This window comes from Hydractinia symbiolongicarpus, chromosome 3 (assembly GCF_029227915.1).
Source record: "Hydractinia symbiolongicarpus strain clone_291-10 chromosome 3, HSymV2.1, whole genome shotgun sequence".
NCBI classification, from domain to species: domain Eukaryota; kingdom Metazoa; phylum Cnidaria; class Hydrozoa; order Anthoathecata; family Hydractiniidae; genus Hydractinia; species Hydractinia symbiolongicarpus.
The window spans coordinates 26,847,433-26,872,193 of NC_079877.1; the positions used below are offsets into that span (position 1 = coordinate 26,847,433).

The following is a 24,761-nucleotide window of genomic DNA, read 5'->3' on the forward strand; positions in this document are numbered from 1 at the left end:
TTTAATTTTAACTCTTATATTAAAATATATTCCAGAAAATTAAAAAAAATATTTGGTATCTACAAAAAAAAAAAAATAGAAAAACGATTAAAATGGTAGATATTTGAAAATAGGTTGAGGCATTAGTTTTTAACATATTTTGATATCTTTCAAAGATTTACTAATTTAAAATTATCCCAAATTCCAACTTAAAATGATCAATTTCCACCCAACGCATTCAGCGGATCATCGAATATGTTCGGCTTATCGTCGCTAACATTACTTGTTTTCGTTTTCGTTTCGCTTTTTTCGGCTTTCTTCTTGGTTTTCGTTTTCTTTGAGGCGAATATATCTGACAAAAGAAGTGAACAATTCTAAGAATTTGATAATTTCAATTTATAGATTGACAGTTTTTAATTTAAATTTCCTTTACATGGCGACAAGGACAATCATAATTAATCGTTCCCGTACAAAGGTCAACTTTCAGCGTAGTAGTTAGGCTTCCAACAGATGTGATTAATTTAATGTTTACAACAAAGCTTTGATAGTTTAAATTCACAACTCCTGGTATTTTTTCCATAGTAAAACAAAACAATAAAAGGGCTGTGAAAGTAAAAAAATGGAAAATCAAAACAATCCCTGTGAACAGAACGGATAAACACCTCGGATTAAAAACAAATAATGAACTGGTAAAACAAATTGTCAGCTTTTCATAGGATTACTTCACGAAGGGACAGGATGTGAGTAAAAAAAACTCGTACAAAACGAACGCAGTGGACTTCTTGCTTCACTAATTTTCTTTCGTACTCGCTAACGACAAATGAAATAAAACACAAAAGCGTCATATTCCACGCATATTTTAGGGTTATCAAGCTCGCTTTCAAAAACAACATCAACAATAATCATGGCGGAACGTCGTTTGAAGGGAATAAATTGCTGAGAAGATTGTCAAAGTTATTTGATAAAATTTATCAATAAAAGCCTGTGTCTAAAGCGACAAAGTGCGAGGGGCACGATTCCATGTGAACAAAAGTGAGATAAGGTTGGCTATTTATACTACAATTATATTTTGACTCAAACATGCAACGAAATTATTTGTTGCACGACTAAACTTTCGTTTTTTTCTATATGAAACTGGTTTATAATCAGCTCAGTACTGGACCACACCAAATTATGAAACTTTTGGACCCAAAAAAGGCATAATTTTCAAATTTTTATTATTACATTTTACGCATATTTTTCGATTTTCCCACTGGGACAAATCTAAGGTGTTATTAATAGAAAATTTTTTTTCATGTTTCTTTATTATGACGGTGTCTATAAGAGGGATATTCAATCAAAAATATGATTTTGGCAAAAAAAAATTAAAAAAAATTCATCAACACAAAAAAAATGAAACCCTTTCTCGCATTTTATGCATTATCGAAAATTACGTCTGTTCCTAGAAACTGTACAAGTAATTGTTACTATGGTGATTGATGTAAGGAGACGACTAGTCAGTTCCTTTTAAAGTGGTTTCCTATATAACGTGTATACCACTTGTAATTTTTTTTGTATTAGAATAAGGTTATATTTCCTACTTTCTTTCTAACTACAAAGTTTTAATTAAAAATGCAGCTACAAAAAAATATCAAGTTTCAGATAATATCGTAAAGTTGAACTAAAGCCAGAAATGAAAGTTTTTTGTGCCGACATCCTGGGTTTCTTCAAGCATTCGTAAATCATATTTTAGTTTAAAGGGGTTTATTCAAAAGGGGTTTAAGGATTCTTTCCTTTCTGCGTCTTATTTCTTATTATGTTGCTACACAAGTGATCTATACAAGCAACTATTTTGTTGACTCGCCTACTTAAAAACTTTGTTTTTGTCAGTTTGTTTACGAACATTATAACAATCTAGTCGAGGTTTCGTTTGTTCTGAACTTAAACATACGTCAGTAAGATTATTTATATTTTACTGTGTGTTTTGAACTTGATAAGTAAGTATGCGAAGGCAGTACCTGTTTTTATGTTTGTTGTGACATATTTAAAATAGAAGGTCGATGCAGCAAGCTGTTGAAACAATGTTTGCAAATATCACCAGGGTTGCTAATTTAAGACTTACGTAAACAAACAAGAAAAAAGGGCGGAAAAGATGGCGGGTGAGCCACGAAAGGCTAACACAAGTTGGCAACCACAATAATTTGCCACAACTTAGGGTAAAGACAACAAACTTGTTTTTGCCACATGTCAAAACTGTCCATCACTGGCCAAGTCATGTCAAGTGAAAAAAAGCAGCTGTCATTTTTTTTTAGGTCGCTTGTACATTTCGACAGTTTTTGCAGAATGTATAAAGTTCCCTGAGTAGGTTTTCATAAAACATTTTATTTTTTATTCTTATTTATCGATATTCTTAATTACAAAGCCATATAAAGTCCAAATGTTTTGAATTCTTGGCCAATTAATCTTTCTTGGCTGGTCCTTACAAAGAACGCACAAACCAAATTCACACTGCAGCATGAGCAAACAGAGACCCGTGTTCTTGCTAACTTATGTTTTACTTTAACAAAAGAGGTGATTTTTCATCTCGTTACAATGTCATGTGACAAAGCAAAAACGTGACATTAAAAGACGAGAATGTTACAGACGAAAGGTGAGCATAACTTGTCAACAAAATGTGCAAAGATCTGACAAGATTTCTCTCCTAATACTATGCGAAGCTCTCGCGCCTGTGGTTTTAAAGAGGTTGGCCTGGAGTTTCTATTACGAACAGCCCGTCATAAATCTCGGATTAAAAGAGCTTTATAATGTTAAGCCACATACTCAGCTATCCTTGACTCAGCAGTTAACACATGGAAAAATCCACGGCATTGCTTGTTGTCGCTCAAATGCCGTGCGTCGCTATTAGGTTCGTATTTCAGCACAAACAGACGAAATACAGGTATTTTATGGAAAAAATCCACGGGATCGATAGCCCGTCCATTAAATTCTACTGGGATATTCCCGTCTTAACAAAGTAGATAAAAATATATCCTACTTGCTATTTCGTGTTTCCGTAGCACGACTTTTTTTCTCGTGCACAGATTAAAAGTGTTAGACGGGAAGTTAGCATCGAGATTAACGTAACATCATCACTGATATTTCAACTTAAGAAAAAAAGAAAGAAAGAAAGTTTTTGGAATATTTTGCTTCGACGTTAACGATATCTCAAACAAAAAAACTTACGGCTATTAATGCAAAGATTAAACGTAGGTTAGCAAATAATCGTATTTTTTACACTCGATAGATGATAGAGAAAAGAGAAGGAGACAAAGTGATTACTAGAATATTTGAAACAATCAACAAACTATTGAATTGTCCAATTACTTCAGCGTTGACGTAAACGACATTCTCGTGATTAGGAACCACTTGTCATTAGAGACATTCAAATCGCATTTCATGATTAGAAAATATCTATTTTTGTTCTTTCAGCAGAGACTTCAAAAATACAGCCTCTGTTTTTTTGATGAGACATGGAAAACTTCAATATTGATGACGAGAAAAAAAAAAATAGATTTCCTTCGTTTTTTTATTTCAAGCAACTCGTGTCAGATTTTAATCTAATAATAAAAAACCACGATTTTTTTCTTCAGAGGTAAATTAAAAAACTTTTAATGAACAAAACCAAAATACTATAAATAATAATTTTGAATGAACATAAGAACTATATTACTAAAAGTTATGGATTATTAGAAAAAAATGTTTTAAACTAATTACCAATAGAATACACTGTTGTTAGACAACGATAAGTCAAACAAAATTCCTGAGCAAATCAAACCAATATTGGATTTTTACGAGAGTTTAAAAAATGTAATACGCAACCAAACTGGCCACAGTGCATTAAAATATTTTCTAAGGAAACTCATGATACACTGTGAAATGCATACACATTGTAAAACGACACCTTAAAAAAAAAACGCAACAGGATCAAATAATTTTCTGTCGAACAACAAAATATGACACCACGTTTGAAGCACTGCATACAAAAACACTGCAGCATGTGGTCAAGCATCACATAATATTGATTGTTACAAGCGCCGTCTCTGTGATAGCTTTGTTTATTTTGGAGGCTTTTCCAAAAACTGGAAGATCAACATAGCGATACAAGAGATGTTTGTTTCACAATCATACAGATTTTTTAAGTTTATGAAAAAAAAAAAAAAAGAATACGAAAGTCATAAGATATGACAGTATAACATAAAAAAAAACAAAATAAATCTCGTTAAGAAAGCCATTAAAAACACAACAAAAGTTTTTTTTTCTTATAAAATTATTTACACCATAGCATTGAAAATTTCTCGTTATCAACAAGTCTCAATTACGTCTTGAAAACCACAAAATAAAAGTAGACGAAAAATCATTATACATAATCCTCCTTTAAATTTACTCGATGGATCCTTAACAGCCTCATGACATCTTACAGAGGCTTAATAACACACTAATGACAAAATATAAAGTCTAAATTAACTCATACGAGACAGTAATTGAATTGAACACGTATGAAATGTTTGAAAAGTTAATATAGCAATAAAACTGAAAAACAATGTTGTTTGAAATAAAAAGGAAAAAATTAAGGCAGCATTCAGTATTTTCTATTCACATTGTGTTATGCTTCTCCCACCAAAACAAACACACAATAAGAAACAACAACAACAAAAACAAAAAAATCATAAAACAGTAGATGCATTTCTGCTGACCACAGGTTTGTCACAAATAATTCCACAACAGCTAGTCGGTTACAGAAAAAAACAAAAGTAATTGACTTTGCTAAACAAAGAACATTCTTCCAATGCAAGAAAAGCAGCTGAATTGGCAACTGTCAGGAAAGGACATTCCTCAGGACGAAACAACATTAGTTACATTGGCAAATATTGGGACATAAGTTATTTTAAAAATATATATAACATTTCCCGGAGTAAATTCTAAGCTTCATTGATGTTTTAAAGAGAATATAAACAAAAAATAACTTGACGTCACTCAGCAAACTAAAAGAATTTCTTTGTTTACATACATTTTTAAAAAAAATATTGATAGAGAAAATAAAATATTTGCTATGTAAACACAATAATAGTTTCCAAGAATTGGTCAAAATAATAAACCAGGATCAATGGCCATACTGAAAAAAAAACTAAATCTTTTACAATACGTCCATTCTTTTAAGAACTAGGAAATTTGTGTCTAGCCTGAGGTTTTTCATGTTCATCAAAAAATTGTTATTTTTGTTTTTATATTCCGAATTTTAACTCTTGAAAGATACTTCATATATGGGTATTGTTGTTGTTGTTTTAGAAAAAAATCTAAAATTTCAATCTTATTCCAAACCCATTGAAATTCTTTAACATATATATTATATAGTACAAAAATAATAGATTTCTATTAAAACCACATTTTAAGTTTTTTGGTTAAAACAAATAAATAGGGCAAAAATAAGCAATACAGTGTAATCTGTTTCTTGAATAGAAAGGTATTATATAGTATAGTATAGTAGCCACATTGTTCTGATAACATTGTTGTTTAAAAAGACAATGTAGAGTACATGATTTTTTAAAACGAACAGTGGAGAAGATCACATAAGAAGGAGAGTGGAGAGACTCATCAATCAATAATGGTCATGTATGCTATAAATAAAAGTGTCGTTATATTTAATCAGTGGTGGATAACAATTTAATACTTGACCGAGGCTAACAAGAGTCACATCCTGTTGCCATGACAACCAATCAACTTGCAATCAAACAATCATACAATTAATTAATATATCAGATAGATAACTTTAAAACTTACTTATTTTTTCAAAAAACATCTTTCTTAAGCACGCAGTCAATATTGAAAAACTTATATGTACCACTCTTGGACATAGGAATATTTAACCCTTTTTAGGTTGGGGTCAAAATAACTAAAGGTTAAGGGGTCTCCCAATTACATTTTAAACTACTGTTTAATCTCTACATGGCAGATATGAACTTCATCACTGCTAACAAATATGTTAGCTTTATTTTTAAGCTTGGCAAGGTGGTTAATTGTTTATCCCAGCAAAAATTAAAAAAATTGTTATGTATTGATTGTTGCAATGAGAATTCTTTAAAAAAAGCTTTTCTTGTGGGGCGCTAAGGGAAACACAATTTCTTTTTAAAGTTGTTTAACATCAAAATAGGAATAAAAATAATAACTAATCCCATAATAACCATACCTACACGCATTCAACAATAACAAAAATGCAAAAACTGAAACTGTACTATGCATTTTTTATACTCTTTGTCATAATATCAGAGGTAGCATGATCAGAATTGTACCATTGTAGCTCACAAAGAGATAAATATTGATTTCTTGCTCCAGCCATTATTTTTTATTATTAATTTTATTATTAAAAAATGAATTAGGAATAGTAAAAAAGTATAGGTTTTTACTTTCATAGTATAAAAAGGTTCGGAATAAAATAAACTTTTTAATTCAATTGCACCGAAGTTTATCTCCCGCAAAAAAAAAAAACAAAAAAAAAAACAAGTTGCCTTATATAAAAGAGCTTGTAAAGTTGTCTACAAAATTTTTAACTAAAAAGTTTCATTCGTATCAGCAATTTTTTTCTGAGCATCTAAATATCATAACTCTGCATAATTTGCTAAACTTTCAAGATTTATTTTAGGAAACAAAGCTTTTTAAAAAAAATAAAAATATTAATAGACAATTTTTCAAGCACAAACGCACAAGGTAAGTTTTAAAATTTAAAATCGATTAAGGTTATAATAACCTTAGTCGATGGGCCAAATAAAAAAAACAAAACTTCACATACCATCTGTTGATGAGGTTGTTGAAAAGATATCATCTACTACTTCACTTTTCTTCTTCTTTTTTTTCTTATCTTTTGATGCGACTGGCATGTCATCAAAAATGGAACCGCTGTTGCCAAATAAGTCATCGTCTGTTTTCTTTTTCACTACTTTCGCTTTCGATTTTGATGCTTCTTTCTTTCTTGGTTTGGTAGCAAATAAATCATCTTCATCATCAACCTAAGCGATAAGAGAAAATTAAGAAGCCAATTTAACAAAGAACTACTAAAGAGTAGCTAGACGAGAACATTTTAACAATACAGAATGGTGTCCAAAACTAAATCTAAGCTACCTTGGCTTCATTTGCTTTTTAGGAAGTTATGAAGGAATATAAAACGATTGCAGGTATCATACTGTGGTGGTTAAAAAATCATATAGAAGGTTTTAGTCCAGGTGATGTGAAAGAGGCAGGTTAATCCTTTAAAGTGTTTAACAATATCAAAAGAAAAATTTCATGTGTTGTTGCATGTTTAATAAAGTCAATGCATTGTCTTTCCACACACGCCATGCTAACAATTGTAAACAAAATATTATATTATATACACAAAAAACTGAAAATACTGATAAAATAATTTTTTGAGGAAACCTTTTGTTAATGTGATTAATTAAAATTCAAAAAAATTTGCTTGTGATTAAGTTAACTAATAATAATTAATTTAACCATAAAATAAATAGTCACTTACCAATTCTTTTGATTTTTGTTTCTTAGAATTTGAAACATTAAATAATTCATCATTGTTATCAAATATATTATCCTGTAATTTAGGAGGAAACAAATTGTCCTCAGTTTCGGTTTTGTCAACTTTTGTTGAAAAGACATCATCATGTGATTCAGGAGGAGTCTCTTTGCTTTTTAGAGACGAGCTATTAATGGCAGCAGAAAACAAATTGTCCTCTGTCTTTTTCTTGTCAACTTTTGTTGAAAAAATATCATTAGAATCAGTATTACTGTCAGATTTCTTTGTTGTTGAAGTAACAGTTTTGTTGTGCTCTGTTGGAGTGCCAAACAAATCATCTGATATATCAGTTTTCTTATTTATTTGGTCTTTTAAATCACTTTGAGCATGAGAATTATTATCATATTTTTCATTGCTACTGGGTATTGGATTTTTTTTTGACAATGCATCATCATCTGAAATTTTTGTTTGTTTAGTTTTAACGGTGATTGGTTTTGTCGGTGTTGAAAATAAATCATCCTCATCGTCATTAAATATATCAGTAACAGCTATTTTTTTACTCTCTAACGTCTTGTGTGGTAAATGAGATGAAAGGTCAGGTAATGTTGTGGATACTTCGGCTGCAGTAACCTGAGAGACGCATGCTTCTTTATTTCCATCTATTGAATTTGAGAATGTATCTTCATCCTTAGCATCTGTTACGTTTCTAGCCCTTCGGGTTGGAGGCCTACGCTTAGCTTGTCCTCGAGCACGAGTCTAAAAAAGCAGTGTTTGTTACTTATAAATCATAGGGTTTTAATAGTAAAGACAGCTTGAGACAATGTTTAATCAAAACTAGTGTGTGTTTTCTTACCTTGGAAACATTTTCAAGTATTTTAAGATCAGGAGGCTGATCAAATGACGCTACAGTTATTGGCTCTGCTTTTTTGGGTGGTGCTGCTCCAGGAAGAAGTGCAGAAGGATTGAAATTTAATGAAGCCTTAAAGAGATATTCTCAACATATATTAAAAAAATATGAAATGGTTAATACAAGCCAGAGAAGTATACACAACCATTACCTGCAACTTGCCAACGTTTGAAGACGCTTTTTTAGGACTGGTTTCAGTGCTATTTTTTTTAGTTGAAGTATCTGCATGCAATGATGGAGAATCTGACTTTTTTGGAATGTTTACTGGTTTAGTCACTACTGGTTTTGTGCTCCCAGACAACACAGACAAAGGATCGTTTTCTACTTTAATTTTCTAAAAGACACAAAAAATATTACATGTTTAAATAAGATGAGTTAGTTATGTCAAAAAATATGTATTTTACAATGGTTAAAAATGGTGACGGACAGCACTACCTCTGCACTTTTAGGAGTGGGTTTTGGATTTACATTGGAAGGTGGTAGTGGCTTTTTCTTTGCTGAAAATAAGCCACCATCATCATCCTCATCATCTGATGCCAAAATGTGTGATTTTTCTAAACAAATTTAAAAAAAAATTTTTTGAGGAAAAAAAGATAATTTCTTGAGGAAAAAAAGATAATTTTTTGAGGAAATAACGAATAATTTATTGAGAAAAAAAAAAGAAATGAAAAAAACGTAACGTAATACCTGTTTTCTTTAAATTACTTTTAGCAGCAAACGGATCGATGCCACCAAAAAGCGAAACAGCTCCTGCAAGTTTTTTAGGCTTTGTATCAACTTCATCTTCAACAGTTAATGGTTTCGAAGATTCTGCTGGATCTGCACTTTTGGGTTCGCTTTTCAGCGAAGACTTTGAGCCAGAGAATAAATCATCTTGATTGTCATCAAAAATTCCATCACTGGATTTTACAGGAGGTTTTTCTGAAGGTTTAGCTGCTGTTTGCTTTGATGCCACTGGCTTAGAAGTAGCAAACAAGTCATCGTCACTGTCATCACCAAAAGGGTCTAACGGTGCTTTGGCCAGTTTTGTTGATTGTGTTGGTTCCTATAATCATGTAGAAATAATAACAGGAATAAACCACGAGCTATGACGAGGTGCTGAGCAAAACTATATAGCTTTTACTTGGAAGGTTTTAATCTAGAAGTTGTCATTTTACACACTTAAAATATATGCAACAGTGAGGATCAAGAAGACCATTCCGTAGCAGAGGAGAAATAATGCTGAATTCATTTATTACAAAATGTTTTCTTAAAAAAAATCATCAAGATACTGACTTCTTTTTTAATTGGTTCCTCTTTCTTATGCGCTTTTACTTTTTCTACAGGTTTTGTCACAAACAAATCATCTTCCTCGCCAAATAACCCATCTCCAGAGAACAACGATGCAGGTTTAGTTGTAGTGACTGAGCTCGGTGTTGGTTCTTTTTTTGTAGCAACCTTTTTTGGTGCAACAGGGCTAGCTGAATCTACTGCAGGCGCTGATTTATTTTCTTTTGGTGCAGCAAAAGGTGCGTCTGATTTTGACGTGGGAACAGCAAACAAATCATCATCCTCTTCATCAAATAAGCTAGATGGTTTGCTGGACGATTTTGGTATCTGTTATAATGAGCTTACATCGCTTTATCAGTTTATAAACAAAATTTACTATATTCTTCTGTACAGTTTGTTAACAGATTCAAGAAAAACTTAACAATAATTCTTACCTTTGCATCTTTTGTTGGTGGTAAACTAAGACAAAATGTAAACAGCGTAATATTTAGTCTCAGACCTCGGCAGAATTTATTGAATATTCAACTTATTCAAACACACCTTTCTGACTTTACTTTTGACAATCCTGAAAAGATATCATCACCATTATCATCTTCATCTTCATCATCATCAAACAAACTAATCACGTTAGTTTTCTTTACTTCTTTTTTCTTTGCTTCAGATTTGTTATCGTCAGACTTCTTGCTCGTTTCAGATTTATCTAAGAATACAACACACGTTGGAGAACACATAACACTGGTACAAATTTACACACCTAAAATTTGGCTGAATGTTGCAGACAGAAAGAAGAACCCTTTTTCTTATATATTGAAGCTGTGTGTATGAAGCAAAAATATAAAATTGGAATTTCTTGATCTTAACAATTTAGAAGTACACGAATTAAACTGTACTAACCCTAAAATTTAACAAGTGAATGAAGAGCTTAGCAAATCCAGCAAATGCAGTAGGTCATAAATTATTAAGAGCTATTTGTTGTTTGCACATTAACATAATATAAACAAGTATCTAATTTTAGATACCCTGCATTACTGGTAGCTCGGTTTACGTTGTTTACTTTTGAAGGTCACTGGTGTTTACATAAGCAAATATGTACAATGTTGTACAATGTTGCATAAGGCAGTGCAATGTTGCATGTAAGAAATTTACTAACTGAACAAATTATCTTCGTCATTATCACCATCAAATATTTTTTCACCACTGCCTTTTTTCTCAGATATGGATGCAACATCGCTTTTTCCTTTCTGAAATAAACAATAAATTAATTTACCTCCCTAGAAGGGAGGTTACAGATTTTTTTGTAATCCCAGTACATAAACACATTTTAGAAGCTTGTGAAACAACTCGATTCTCGTGCAGAAAACTGGCATTTATAGAAATTCCTGTGCTAATGCTATCTTAAGAGAACAACTTGGCTAATTATAGTATAACAACCAACTTGTGCTAGAAAATAAAATTTCATGCTTAAGTGAGTTAGACAGCCTACCTGATTTGTTGACATGTTTATAGAAAAAAAAGCTTGTACTTAGTCATCCTCAAAGTGAGTACACAGTTAGGCACAATTGTGAAAAGCAAACAACTGCAGAGATTTGGGTTAAACCAAAAACAAATCACTGGGACAACTGGGGTGAGCAATATTAGTAGTCTAGACTGTATAATTGTATTTCTGTGATAGTAACAAGGATTTGTCATTTATTTTCGTGGTCATTGATATTGTTAATTAAAACAGCAACAAAGCAAACAACTCCTTTCTGCATAAGCATAGAATATTATAAAGGTTTTCAGCATTGTAAACATCTTCAAGTAACAGCCAAAAACAAGTGACATACAAAAACGGGGATAGGCACTTAAAAACGCCCTAAAGTTACCGCTTTCATATCAATTAACTATTTTTTTTAGAATATCTACCATGTTGTATATAAATACTTTCTTGTCATTGTTGGTGTTCCTACACACACACAAAGCATACACACATAAACGTCATTATGTCAACGAAGACAGGGACATAATGAAATCATCATATGTCAACGAGGTAGAGGATGATGATCATAAACAGTCCTCAAGCAGTAACATGCTAAATAAAAGAACAAGTTCATACCAGTTCAAGCCAATGCCTCATCTATATTTTGCAGCACCAAAAGCGTTGCAAGGGAAAAAAAGTGAAACAATAAATACATATGTGCAGGAGGACAATGATCTAAAAAATGCAAAAAGTGTCATCAAACATAGCAATGAAGAAAATCACAGAACAGATGAACTAAAGCAAGACAAAACATCAACGAAGAATTACTTCTCAGAACAGGAGTGGCCACAAGTTGAAAGCGAGGTTTTGATTGACATAATAGGCAAGACCTCCAAAAAAGATGAGCAACCAAAACAAACCGCAAAAGAAGAAGATGAAGAAGCACAAGAGATTGAAAGATTAGCTGAACTCAGCAACACAATGTCATCCACTAAACCAACTCTATTGAATGGCCATAATAAATTCAAAGTTAATAAACCATCAACTGAAGTTGGCTCAACAAAATCTGATTCCAATAGAAACGAAACTGTTAATGAAGATATAAATATGGATGAAGTAGCTGATTTAAATGAAGAAGCTGAGACAAATGGTGATTACACAAACATTAAACAAGAAAGCACGCTTGAAGAAAAATCACCAACAGATTTAGAACAACAAGAAGCGTTGACAGCTGACAACAATAGTGAAGATGAGGATAAAATTTCAAACAGCGAGCAAAAAATAAATGAAGGAGTCTACATCAAAAATACTGCAGGAAACCACACTGCAGCTGAACGAAAGCAATTGATAAAAAACGTGAGTAATGTGAATTTAGGGAGGAACCAAGTTCAACAAAACGCAGAATATTACGACGATGAACTAATTCTACAAAATAATAAAAATAACTTAAACAATAAGGAATCAACAAAAGAAAATTACACAATGTTTAAAATTTCCCATAAAAAGAATGCGACTCTTCAAAGTGGCTTAAATTATAGCAAGGAGAAAAATAATAACCCAACAATCAACAATCTTCCAATAAATATCACCACATCCACAGACAAAACAGAAAATCAAACAGCAGAGAAGGAAGGAACGGATGGAAAGGATGGCGTGGGAAGCACCTCCAGTAAATTACAAAACACAAACAATGAGGAGAACGGCAAAGAGTTTGAAGAAAAACAACAGGTAATTGCACATGAGATTTTAGATAAAGCGAGAGAAAGAGAAGAAGAACTCAAGGAGAGTGAACAAATTGAGAAAGAAGCACAGCTGACACAAATGATGAAGCTCTACACTAATACAACAGAGAATACCATGGCAAATGAATTGGATGACGAGGATAGAAAGGAAGAGGAACTAAGTGCAACAGAATCGAAGCAAGACAACGAAATAAATTTCTTAAATCCGGCACATGTTCGTGAAACCGTATCTAAATTGAAAAAATTCAAAGACAACGCCATCAACAAGAAACAAATTTATCAAAAGTTGGTAAAACGTCTTTTAAACAGAAAAAGGAAGATTAGAATGAACAAATGGAAAAAATATTTCATATAAAGAAAGGTAGTGTTAATCGTTTGCAAAAAAAAAAAAAATAAAAAAAAATGCACATGTAAATAATTTGTCATCAGAAAGACATATTTCCATTACTTCTTTTGTATAAAAAAATCCATGCTACGATTTTTGATACTCATTAATTACTTTACTTGATGTAATTACGGTGTATTCTTTACAATATTTCTTTTAGCATTTTTGTTAAAATAATTAACCAGAAGTGTACCTAAACCCATATATCGTGACATACTACTATTCATTTAAAGTCTAATTTACACCATATTTCTTTAAAGCATGTATATTTTTAAGACTGATTTTAGAATATTGCATGGCCACAGAAATTTGTTCATGAAAAAGAACAAGGGTCATGTTTATAGGTACAGAGAACATTGAAAAGGGCCTAAACGTATAAGTAAGCATTCAAAAGAGATTGCTGCAAAGTTAAGTAAAGTTCTAGAAATGTGTTTTCTTATAAAATACCCTGGATTAATGGAATGATGAATTAATAGATGGTGTTGGATCACTAAATGAAAATATGCAATAAACATTTTATTTCAGGAACTGTTAATTAACACCTCCTGCTAACTCCTCCAAAAAATTAACTCAAAACATTTCAATGAAAAATCACTTTGCTAGTTCTTTGTCATTCAATCAACCCTGATTCCTTTCTGCATCCAGGTTAAGAAAAACAAATTATTAAAGGAGGACCTGTTGAAAATTATTTCTGTACTTCCCTTTTATTGCTTTAATTAGAAGGATAAGCATTTGAAAAAACAAATATATTTATAAGCTAATATGCTTTCACATGCTTGATATTGTGACCTTATATTTACCTTTGTTAGTTGTGGTGGCATTCCACCAAACATTGACACTCCACCTACTGGGACCTAAAAATAAAAAAGTAAAAAATAATAATTATGACATGCTTCAACATTTACAAAGCTTGTTATGATATCAGTACAAAAAACAACATTATGAAACTATAATTTTTGAGGATTTGACTAACAGGAGATGATTTTACCATATAAAATAAAACCAAACAAATACTAAAACAAATACTTTTGCAGAAACAAAAAACAATCATCAGAATTACACAAAACCTTTTTCTTTATTTCCTCCTTTTTCGGTTCCACCTTGCTAGTTTTATCACCAAATAAATCATCATCTTCGTCTTCAAGCTCCAGTGTTTTTTTCCTTGGACTTGTACTGGCTGCAAATGAATTAAATAACTAAATCTTTTATTTGCATATAATTTAGCCACGAAATCCTTTTAAAATTATGACAATACAAAAGAAGAAAAGAAGGCCTTTTATCAATGGACTATTAATCCACGGAATTGACAATATACATACGCTTCACATCCAGGTTGTTGCTGTTTTTCACAGAATTGAACATGTCTTCGTCATCATCTTCATCAAATAAACCTTTGACGACAGGAGGAGGTTTTTTTGGTGGTGATTCTGCAACAACTGAACTTGTTTTTGAAGATGACCTACTCAGCTGTAGAGTAAAGAGAAAAGAAGACAACAATAAAACAATGTTCAGTTGCTATTTTATTAAGGATTCATAATCATGTCATTATATTCCGAAGTTTTTGGGTAAAAAATCAGATTTATTTCCACACAAGAAAGAAAACCATTATAACAATTTTTTTAAGGTTTTTTAAGGTCACCTAGTGTCTGATTAGATTATTCTACTAAAAGACTGACTGTTTAGACTTCAAACCATGCTAGCCATAAACAATTGTTAAACTACTGTAGAAGACTACTTTAGAAATAAATAAAAATATAAATTGAGTCCAAACATTTTACAAATTATTGATTTCAAAAAGGGAATATTTTAAAAAAGACATCAAAAGGCAAAAAAAGGTCTGAATTAAGAAAACCATTTTATGCAAACATGATTATATAAAACATTATGCGAATATTTACTTTTTCTGGAGATCCAAACAAACCACCACTTGCATCTAAAGAAAACAAGAGACAACAGTTACTATCATAAATTTTATTGTTCTTTTTGACAAAAATAAATTATTTACCACCAAATATCGAAACAGCTCCAGCAGGGATTCGTTTGCCACTACTTGTAGTTCTCTGCATGGATCCTGTTCTACTGACTAAACAAGATAAAAAATACAGGTTTGTAAATGTTTAAGCTTTTGAAAGGGGGCAATAATTTTGAATTTTAGTTCCAACCAAAAACTACAGCTACTGACAGGTAAAAAAAATTAAAAGCTTTTACAACAAAACATTAATTCTAAATAAATGTAAACATTACAGCAAGCAGCCAAAAATAACTGATAATTTTCTTTGTTCACAATGACGTTGTTTCATCAAAACAAAATGCTACTGAAACATGTATTTTCGTGACCATACAACTTTTCTCATTCAATTTTTGTGACATCATCAACTAATTGCAAGTCTAAACCTTTATGAAACTAAGTTGAAGTTGCATCGTGTGGGACTGTTGATGCAAATTCAAAGTACAGAAGCTTATGCAGTAAAAAAGCTGTTTAAAGCAGTATTAGTTTAATTTCTCTAGAATTTTTAAGTGACCTGACATACTGAAAAAGGAGAAATTAATTAAGCATTTTGTGGCCCACTTAAGTGGGTTATAGGGAATAGGAGGAACTATTTTTGGGTAAAACACAAAAGTAAGGATAATAAAGACAGATTGATGTTTTAGTAAGACAAAAAGACTTACCTTTGTCTTCTTCTTCTTCTTCCTTGTCCTCTTTTTCTTGTTTTTCTTCTTTCTTCTTTGCTTTTTCCGTAGAATCTGAAAACAATCCATCCTGAAACACACATTTTTGTATTTGTACAACATACACATATTTAATACTTTACGATTATAAATATGAAACTTTACATCATCTTCAGGTTCATCGAAAAGACTATTTCCACCACCACTAAATAAGCCACTCTTTTTTGCGAAAGGTCCATTATCATTGTTTTCATCAAAAAATTCATCCTTTTGGGGAGGTGCAAACAAATCTTCATCATCTAAAAAAACAAATCTATTACAGTAAAACGCATTTTCATAATAACGACAACAAAAATAATTATTTGTTACATGCATAATAAATCAAAGTTCTCATAAATGGTAACAGCATCAATGCAATGACAAAAGTTAACATGAAATGCTAACTAATTTAGTGTGACAAAACTACACTAAACTAACGCTATGTTTAAAATGATTGATTGATTTGGATAAATGTGAAAGACTGACAAATTTAAAATATATTGAATATAAATAAAAAGTATCAATTAGTTATTTTAAAAATATACAAATTAGGAATTGTTTGACAAACTAGGACTTTACCACCCACCTTGATTTGTTTTCGGCTTTTGAATAACTTTAGATCCACTTTTCTTTTGGCTGTTTCTACTCTCGATACTTTTAGTCCGTTTCTGTTTTTCCTTATGACTTTTCTTAGAGTTAATACTTTGAGTTTCTGCTGACATGGAGCCACCACGTTTCGACTTACTTTTAGTCCTAGTGGCTTTCTTTTCCTGTATCGATTCTACATCATTTGAGATATTATCGTCACTGTTGTCCGCAACAGTTGGTTTACTCAAACCTAGTTTTGAAGCTAATTCTGCTTGGAAATTGTTCTAAAAATCAAGAAGCAATGTTTCTGCACACACACACAAATGATATAAAAGTTAAACTACTTAAAGTGACCAATTAACTGACTGAATGACTGAACCATGCAGTTAATTATAGAGATTTAAGTACCTTAGGCTCCTCTTCTTCACTCTCCATCTCTTCATCTTCATCATCTTCATCATCACCATCCTCACTTTCATCACTTTCCACATGTTTCTTTATACTTTTTGGTTCACCAAACAGATCGTTTTCAGAATCATCAGATTCCTCAATGAAGGACTTTTTGGTTGCTTTCTTTTGAGGACGCACATCTTCACTTTCTTCTTCTGAAATATCTTCAGAAGACTAAGAAGAATCATAATATCTTACAACCTCTCTTTTACTAGTGGTACTAAATTTATTATGTTTTCTATTAAAGCGACAGAACTGTAACTTTACACTAAGCTAGTTGGATAAAACTATATTTGTTATTTCGAGTGAAAAAATGTCTTAAAAATATATCAAACTTGTTTACAGATGTTTCCTCTTCATCATCCTCCTCCTCTTCTTCGTCGGATTCCTCATTTTCCACTTTTACATTTTCATCTTCGTCTTCACTTTGCACTTCAACTAATCCTATTGTTTCATCATGAATAAATTCTGCAGTACCGATTAAATACGGCAAAGGACGGCTTGAATACACATCCTGAAATGTAGTTATTTGACAATAAGAATTTGGATTGGAAAAAAATAAAAACCCTCTAGGTAAAATACCTGATATTTCATACTTATTTAGTTGATTAGGAATAAGCTTTTAAGGGGGTTCTCATCTACAGATCAGGTTACTGTGATGGCCATTTTTTGAAAATTAAAAAAGAAAAAAAAGAAAGAAAAAGAAATAATTATTTTAATTAAGAAGTTGTCTAAAAAGCCTTGATATTACTTTGTACAAAAAAATCCTAAAAACTAATTTGGTTTATTATTCTGGCTTTACAGAATAGTACCCAAAAATAAAGTTGCTCATCACACATATTTTCTTTTCTAACAAAAGATGGCACTCATTCAAAGGGGCCCTATAAAGTTGAAACAATCAATTTAGTATGTGCAGTTATTTATATAGTTTTATACAACGAATACTTTTTATTTGTAGCAAGTAACACTTTCTATTTTGATCAATTTACAAAGGAAACTTCATGTCTGATACTTTACGTACTTGGGCTTGATCAGTACAACACTTCATAGTTTGCTGATCATAGGCATAAAAGAAAGTACTGATAGCTCAAGAAAAAAAAGGGTAAAATTGAGTTACAGATGTTGCATTATGTCTGAGAAAATATGGATAAACCAGTTAAGTGAGTCATAAATCACATATTTTGTATTTCCATGTTTGTAGGAATGTGTTTGGGTATGTGTACATTATAGTCTCTGTTTTTGGCACAGACTCGTGTGTTTCACAATTGCTCTATGGGATAAGTTCTAAACTTACTTTTGGTTCAATTATAGGATCAGCTACAGCAGCAGAGATTGATCCAACTTCTTCATCATCTGAATCTGAAATAAATTTTAAACACAGAAATTTATTGAAGCGCTTGTTTTAGGCAATCTTTGTTTTTGATCAAGCGCGTGATGTTTGAAACCTTGCAGCCATTCATGTATTAATGGATACTGTTAGTTCTTTTTTCAGCAAAAATTTTGAAAAAAGTTTTTTATTATATTCTTACAAACAAACTTTAAAGCTTTTTAATTTTATAACAAAATCTGTAAAATTCCTACAAATGCGTTAAAGAGGAGAAAAAATATTTTTCTCTGAACAAACCCACTACGTGATTGTGCAATCAGCATATCATTGTTTAAAGAAAAATCCAAAGTATTTGAGTATTTCAATAGGACAGACTTGTTGAAATGCTTTTTTTCTCTGACTAGATTTTACAAAGGGTGATGGATATATCATGTGTTTGACAAAATTAATAAAGCTGTAAGGAAGAGAATTACAGCATTGTGTTTTTGACACCTGGGGCTATAATATGCTGTCACATTTTTTTAATTATTTGTTTATTCCAAAGTTATAACCATGGAACTTAAAATGAATACATTAAGAAGAAAAAGAGAATTTCTGATATAAAAACCCAACAACGTTGAAAATGAACAATGTGATAACATATTTTAGGCAAGACTGTGCTGAACAATAGGATATAAATTTGATTACTCAGTTACCAGTACTTTTTCAGTTTTATTGTTACTGTCTTTTATTGTTTTTTCTTATTGTGTTAAAACTAAAATAATCACAAAATTTATTTTATATATAACAAACTACGTTTATTTTACTTCTAAATAGTGCTTTTTAACTTTCATAAAAATAAAGATATAACAATCACACCCAAAGCTCTTACAGTATTGTAAAATTATAAAATTAAAATGAAATTTTGAAACTGTGAATTATATTGAGTAGTTTTTTTCTGCCCTAGTAAATGTATACTAAAACGACATGTTTAAAATGCATATGCGTATTTTATTAAATTAAAATGAAATACCTGATGATTTAAGTATACTTACGAAAATCTTCGTTTTAACTTAATAAAATACACATACATATTTTAAATATGTCGTTTTAATACAGGGTTCGAATTAGAAAAGTAAAGTCAGTTCGCAAAAATTTCGGCACTCTGTGGCCTGGTAACACCGTAGACCAATTACCATTGGCTTGTTCATTAGTAGCCACTTGTTTTTTGAAAAAAATCTGACCTGCGAGCTTTACTTTTTCTTGCGTTATTATTTTTTTGTTGGGGAAAAGTGTGGGACGTTTCAACTTGTGAATCCTAAACACGTTTGAACTAGTTACTTTCTCAGTTTTAACTTTCTTGTCTCTGATAGCCGAAATAATGTTGCAAAAACGAAATAAGTATAATTTTATAGCATGCTGTAAGAAAATATTGAAAATGTAATTATTGTTTCAGAGACTGTTAACCAGTTTTTGTGAACATTACAACGAAGTTAAATACAAAAAATATGTTTGTTTCAAGCATGAGTCTTTTAGTAAAATGCTGTACTGTCCAGATGTAAACTTGCAAAAATAATAGCTTTCATTCAAAAAACACATTAGGATAGCGAGTTCCTTTCAAATCATGCGAAAATAATTGCTTTTAGTTAAATTTTTAAACCACGATCTAAAAAAGCATTTCTATCGCTGATTTTCATTCTTAAACTTTTAAAATACGATCTAATGAAGCTTTTCTATCGCCGTTCTTTGTTCCTAATTTTTTAGAAAAGCGATCTAAAAAAGCATTTTTATCACCGCCTTTTGTTCTTAAACTTTTAAAATGCGATCTAAAAAAGCTTTTCTATTGCCGTTTATCGTCCTTAAATTTTTTAAATGCGATCTAACAAAGCTTTTCTAATCGCCGTTCTTCGTTCTTAAACTTTTAAAATGCGATTTAAAAAAGCATTTCTATTGCCGCTTAAAAATATTTGATTCGCAATTTTATCATTTTCTTCGCAAAGTGATTCGCAAAAATAGCATTTCGATTCGCAAATTGCGAATTGCGTACCGCTAATTCGAACCCTGTAATATACATGTGATGTATATTATGTATATTATTATGTACATTAAATGTATCTTTTTTGAAAATATTTTCACCTAGCTAATAGGAGAAATTATTTAAATTAATTGCCTCAAACAAAACACCAATAATAAAATAAAAGAGATAAAATAAAAAGATGTAACTTCTGGATTTATTTTTACTCATTTTTTCTAGGATACAAAAAGGCCCTTTTAGGCTCAAGGTTTCCAAGACTGAAACTAATATGCTACTTACCATCATCAACTGTAGGTTTTATTTCCACGGTTATAAATGCATCTTCCAACACATTAAAGCCAAAGTGAACAGCATTTGTATATCGAGGAAGAATTTCTGATTCTAATTGTTCTCTAGTTTTTTCCTGCAAAAAATATTATAGCACTTTTACAAATGCATTAATATGTTGTCGAAACATGAACAATGGTATTTGTTATACTTGTTTTTCTGTGTTTTCTTTATCAGTTTTTTCTTCAGTTATCTCATCTTCGTAAACGCGCTGAATATGAAATAGGAATTAATACCCAAAAATTAAATCTAATTTCAATGAAACCACCAGCAGTATACAAAACTTACGTTTTCAATAAACTGGTTGCTTGATAACATCAAAAAGTCATTAAACGTATTGTGAACTTTTGCATTAGAACCCTGGAAATAAAAACATTTTTAAAAAAGAGGGTCAATTGTACTGCTCTCATCTTTCAGAAATACCATAAAAACAATAGTTTTTTCACAAACCTTTGTAGAATTTCCTAAACTTTCAACCAGTTTGTCAATTTCAGATGTTCTTGAGATTATTCTTTGAGAGAAGTCGTTCAGGTAAAGGAGTAACTAAACAACATTAACATGAAATAAACTATAGAATAAATTAAAAGTAAACAGAAAAGTGACGAAGAAGAAATTCTTAAGATAAATCTTCTAGAATTTAAATTTGAATTATTAGTATGTAGTATATTTGTAGTATGCTCAGGATCAGTAACGTTTAATTGTTGAATGGAGTCAAAAATCTTATATAATAATACAAATTGTATGTAACGGTCATAGTGGATGTGTTCATTTTCTTTTAAAGCCGCCAAAATTTTTTTTTGAAATTGCCGAAAAAAGTATGTCTCAAATGTTAAATTTTATGACGTTACGGCGCAACGTCAATAACACTACTTTAACGTCAATATCATATAATTAATAAATCCATCACAGTGCACTTAAAACTTTGAGGCCAAATAACTTGGAAACGAGGTGGTTACTTCAGTGATTTTTTACCGCGTGGCTAACTAAGGACCACCTAGGACCAATTTGGGTAATTTTCTTAAACCTGGATGCCTGAATCCGTTTCGGAATGGACGAGTTAATGACGTCATCAAAAAACCTTTAAACCCTATCTGCAACCGTTTATTAAAAGTGCATGATCCTATACATTTTCTTGGGGCAACAGGCATACAAATTTCTAAAAAAAAAATTTTGGGTTATGACGGGTCATTGCTGACGTCAGCAAAATTATTAATCCCTGATATCTCCTTAGGCGATCATTGAGAACACATGATCCTGTACGTTATTTTGATCAGCGTTTCAACTTCTACACATTACAAACAAAGAATAAACCAATTTCACGAATTTTTTATATCTGCACTTCACTGCTGACGTCAGCAAAACATCCAAAACAACCTTTTTTATTTTTCTTCTGCCTAAGTGGATTTCTGCACGGGCCTTATTGACTAGTTAACTCCTAATTCGTGACATTTTTAGTGTAATCAACTTTTTCTTGCATACAAGAACCATGATTGTGGCTGACACACAAAAATCCTACCACGGTTAAACTGAATAAATTCTGCATCTAGTAATAACTTTTTTTTATGCGGCTGACGTAGTCAAGAGATATCACTGGTTAAACAGTGTTTCAAAATGTGGGCGGCAAAGCCATGTAGCTACACACTTTCCTATTTAAAACTGTTCAACACAATACCAAGCAGTAAAAAAGTTGATTTTTTCTATCAGGAATACAGACAGAGATGAGTAATTAATAGTATGATGGCAAAACTTGTGGCTATGTTATTTAGATCCAAAAAGTGGCTTGCAAAAAACTATTGTATAAAGTTTAATTTAGTGCTTTCAGGTTATCTTCTGTAACACTCTTTGCAAAATTCATAACAGACATTTTGTAGTGGGCACCATTTTGTGGCTGACGTTCGGCTTTTAAGTACTGCTGGGTGCTACCTGTCATTGTTATGGAATAGCAATATGATTCGTTTTTTGAACGAGTGAATATTGTTATTAAGGAATGTTGTTACAACTATTGAAATTCTTACAAATAACGTGGCTGACAATGTTTTGGCAGTCAAAGAAGCAAAAGAGTTATTATCAAACTTTATCTAATATTAAATTGACAATTTTACTGGTGAATTTAGCTTAAAAATAGGAGAGAAAATATTTCCGCACTGTGTAAGCCACATTTTGTGTTTTACATTAAATCTTGTTAGATTTGAGGGAGATGTTATTTCTAGTCTATATATTGTTTCAAATCAAATGTTGTGGTTTACAGGACATAAGAGACATCCTTACTCACAAAAATGTAACAAAAATATCAGCCACTTATTAGGACTCATAATCAAATTTTTCTGAAGCATTAACACTTTTTGCAAAGTTTGACCCCTCAGCCAGAAGATAGCAGTTCTAAAATGCATTTTAGTTCATATTAAACTGATTTGGCTGACAGTGTTAGAATGTATCTGATATGCTTCTGTAAGCCATATTACAAAAAAACTTACTGAGATTGTTTATGCTATTGATTCCAATTAATTTCGAGAATTTTGAAATGTAAGCCAGAAAATTGGAGATTTTAAAGCAAAAGTTCAATTTTTGCTTTTTTTGTGAATTTTAAAAATGTCACACAATTTTTTCCTGCATTCTGTTGAATATGATTCTCCTGGTACATGTAACAGAAAACTTTGTGATGATGTCATCATTTCACATAATTAATGAACGTCCAAAATTTAGAGATTTTTCAAAAAACTTAAAAGACTTCTAGACAAATTTCCAAGCTCTTTTATATGAAATAACTTGTTTTCAAGTAAGAGGTAAACTTTGAGGGTAAAAATGTTGCAGGAATTTAAGCAAACCGTAAAAATAAAAGATAATTTGAGAGAAGAAATTATTCGCAACTTTAGAAAAAAACTCCTGTATTCTGAAACTATATGGTGCAACAAAGAAAACAAAACTTACAGTTGATGGCAATAAGCTACACAGAATCATAATGGTATCAAGCCAAGATGAATCAACAGATAGGGGACATAATAAAAAAGTGTGCCACATGTGCTGAAGTGCTGAATACACAGTACCAAAGGGAAACAAGGCGTTACTAACAGAGAAAATTGTGATTTTGAACTCCCTTGCAACCCGAAATTACTTAACTCAAAAAACGAATTTATCAGTAAATGTCGTCATGACAACAAATACTTGTTAAAGAACGTTAAGAGAATCGGTGTGTGTTAAATATAAGAGTTCAAGATTTTAAGATATGTTTATGATTTTGTATTAATGCTTGTTTTGTTTTATCTTATAGCTTTAACAAAATATTTGGTAACTTGTACCTGATGATTGTTTAACATGAAACTTAAAGTCGTACAAAAGTACCGTGCATTTTATTGAATCTGACACACATAATATATATATATATATATATATTTTTTTTTTTCTGCAAATGGTTGTCATACTATCTGTCCTATCTAGTATATAGCTTAGGTTGTTTATATAATCCTCTAAAATTTTAAATCAGATGGTGGAACAGAAAAAAAAGGCTAAAATATGGGTTAAATTGACATAGTGCTAGGGAGCTTAATCAAATGATTTTGTGATACATGTCATAGCTAGTTTTATTTATATTCAAGAAAAATAGTTTAGTTAAAGTAGTTCAACTTATTAATCCAGGTGCAAATCTTACCCCAGAATCACCTGCCAAGGACCATTTTTTGCTGTATTCCCTCAACTGATTAGGATGCAATGCTGATTCCCCAGGTCTGGCATCAGGTGTATTAGCTTGTACCGGTTCTGTCGCTACAGATTGAACTTTAGGTATGGGCTGATGGGAGAAATCATTTTCATTTTGAACAAGCGGTGGTGGTGGTGGTGGCGGCGGTGGGGGTGCAGGGACGGCAGCCATCTTCAATTCCAATGATGTTATCACGTGATATTGTTTTTCTTCGAACTACATTATTTTAAAGCAAGAAAGACACATTATTTTATTACTCGGCTTACTTAATTTCTGCGAAAAATGGAAGGAGGACACTCGACACAACGACACGCGATCAATATTTCTTACCCTATTGGTTCAAGGCGGATTCGAGGCTATAGGGTTCTAGCATGGCACTCGAAAACATATATAAC

The 24,761-nt window shown here is 31.4% G+C and overlaps 1 protein-coding gene across 1 annotated transcript; it reads right to left on the reverse strand.

Annotated features, from left to right (window-relative positions):
* Positions 1–24,563, reverse strand: LOC130636547 (WASH complex subunit 2A-like). The gene is made up of 27 exons (XM_057446299.1): positions 24,319–24,563; positions 21,123–21,215; positions 20,961–21,032; positions 20,824–20,883; positions 20,625–20,748; positions 18,299–18,363; positions 17,348–17,518; positions 16,963–17,178; positions 16,553–16,838; positions 16,093–16,226; positions 15,928–16,018; positions 15,263–15,340; positions 15,156–15,190; positions 14,577–14,724; positions 14,325–14,434; positions 14,058–14,111; positions 10,822–10,912; positions 10,212–10,371; positions 10,106–10,130; positions 9,678–9,998; positions 9,090–9,447; positions 8,838–8,956; positions 8,554–8,736; positions 8,349–8,474; positions 7,502–8,251; positions 6,782–6,998; positions 1–331 (listed from the first exon to the last, which is right to left on the reverse strand). The coding sequence occupies exons 1-27, from the start codon at positions 24,535–24,537 to the stop codon at positions 198–200; spliced, it is 4,440 nt and encodes a 1,479-aa protein (XP_057302282.1). The 5' UTR covers positions 24,538–24,563; the 3' UTR covers positions 1–197.
* Between the last annotated feature and the right edge of the window lie 198 nt (positions 24,564–24,761).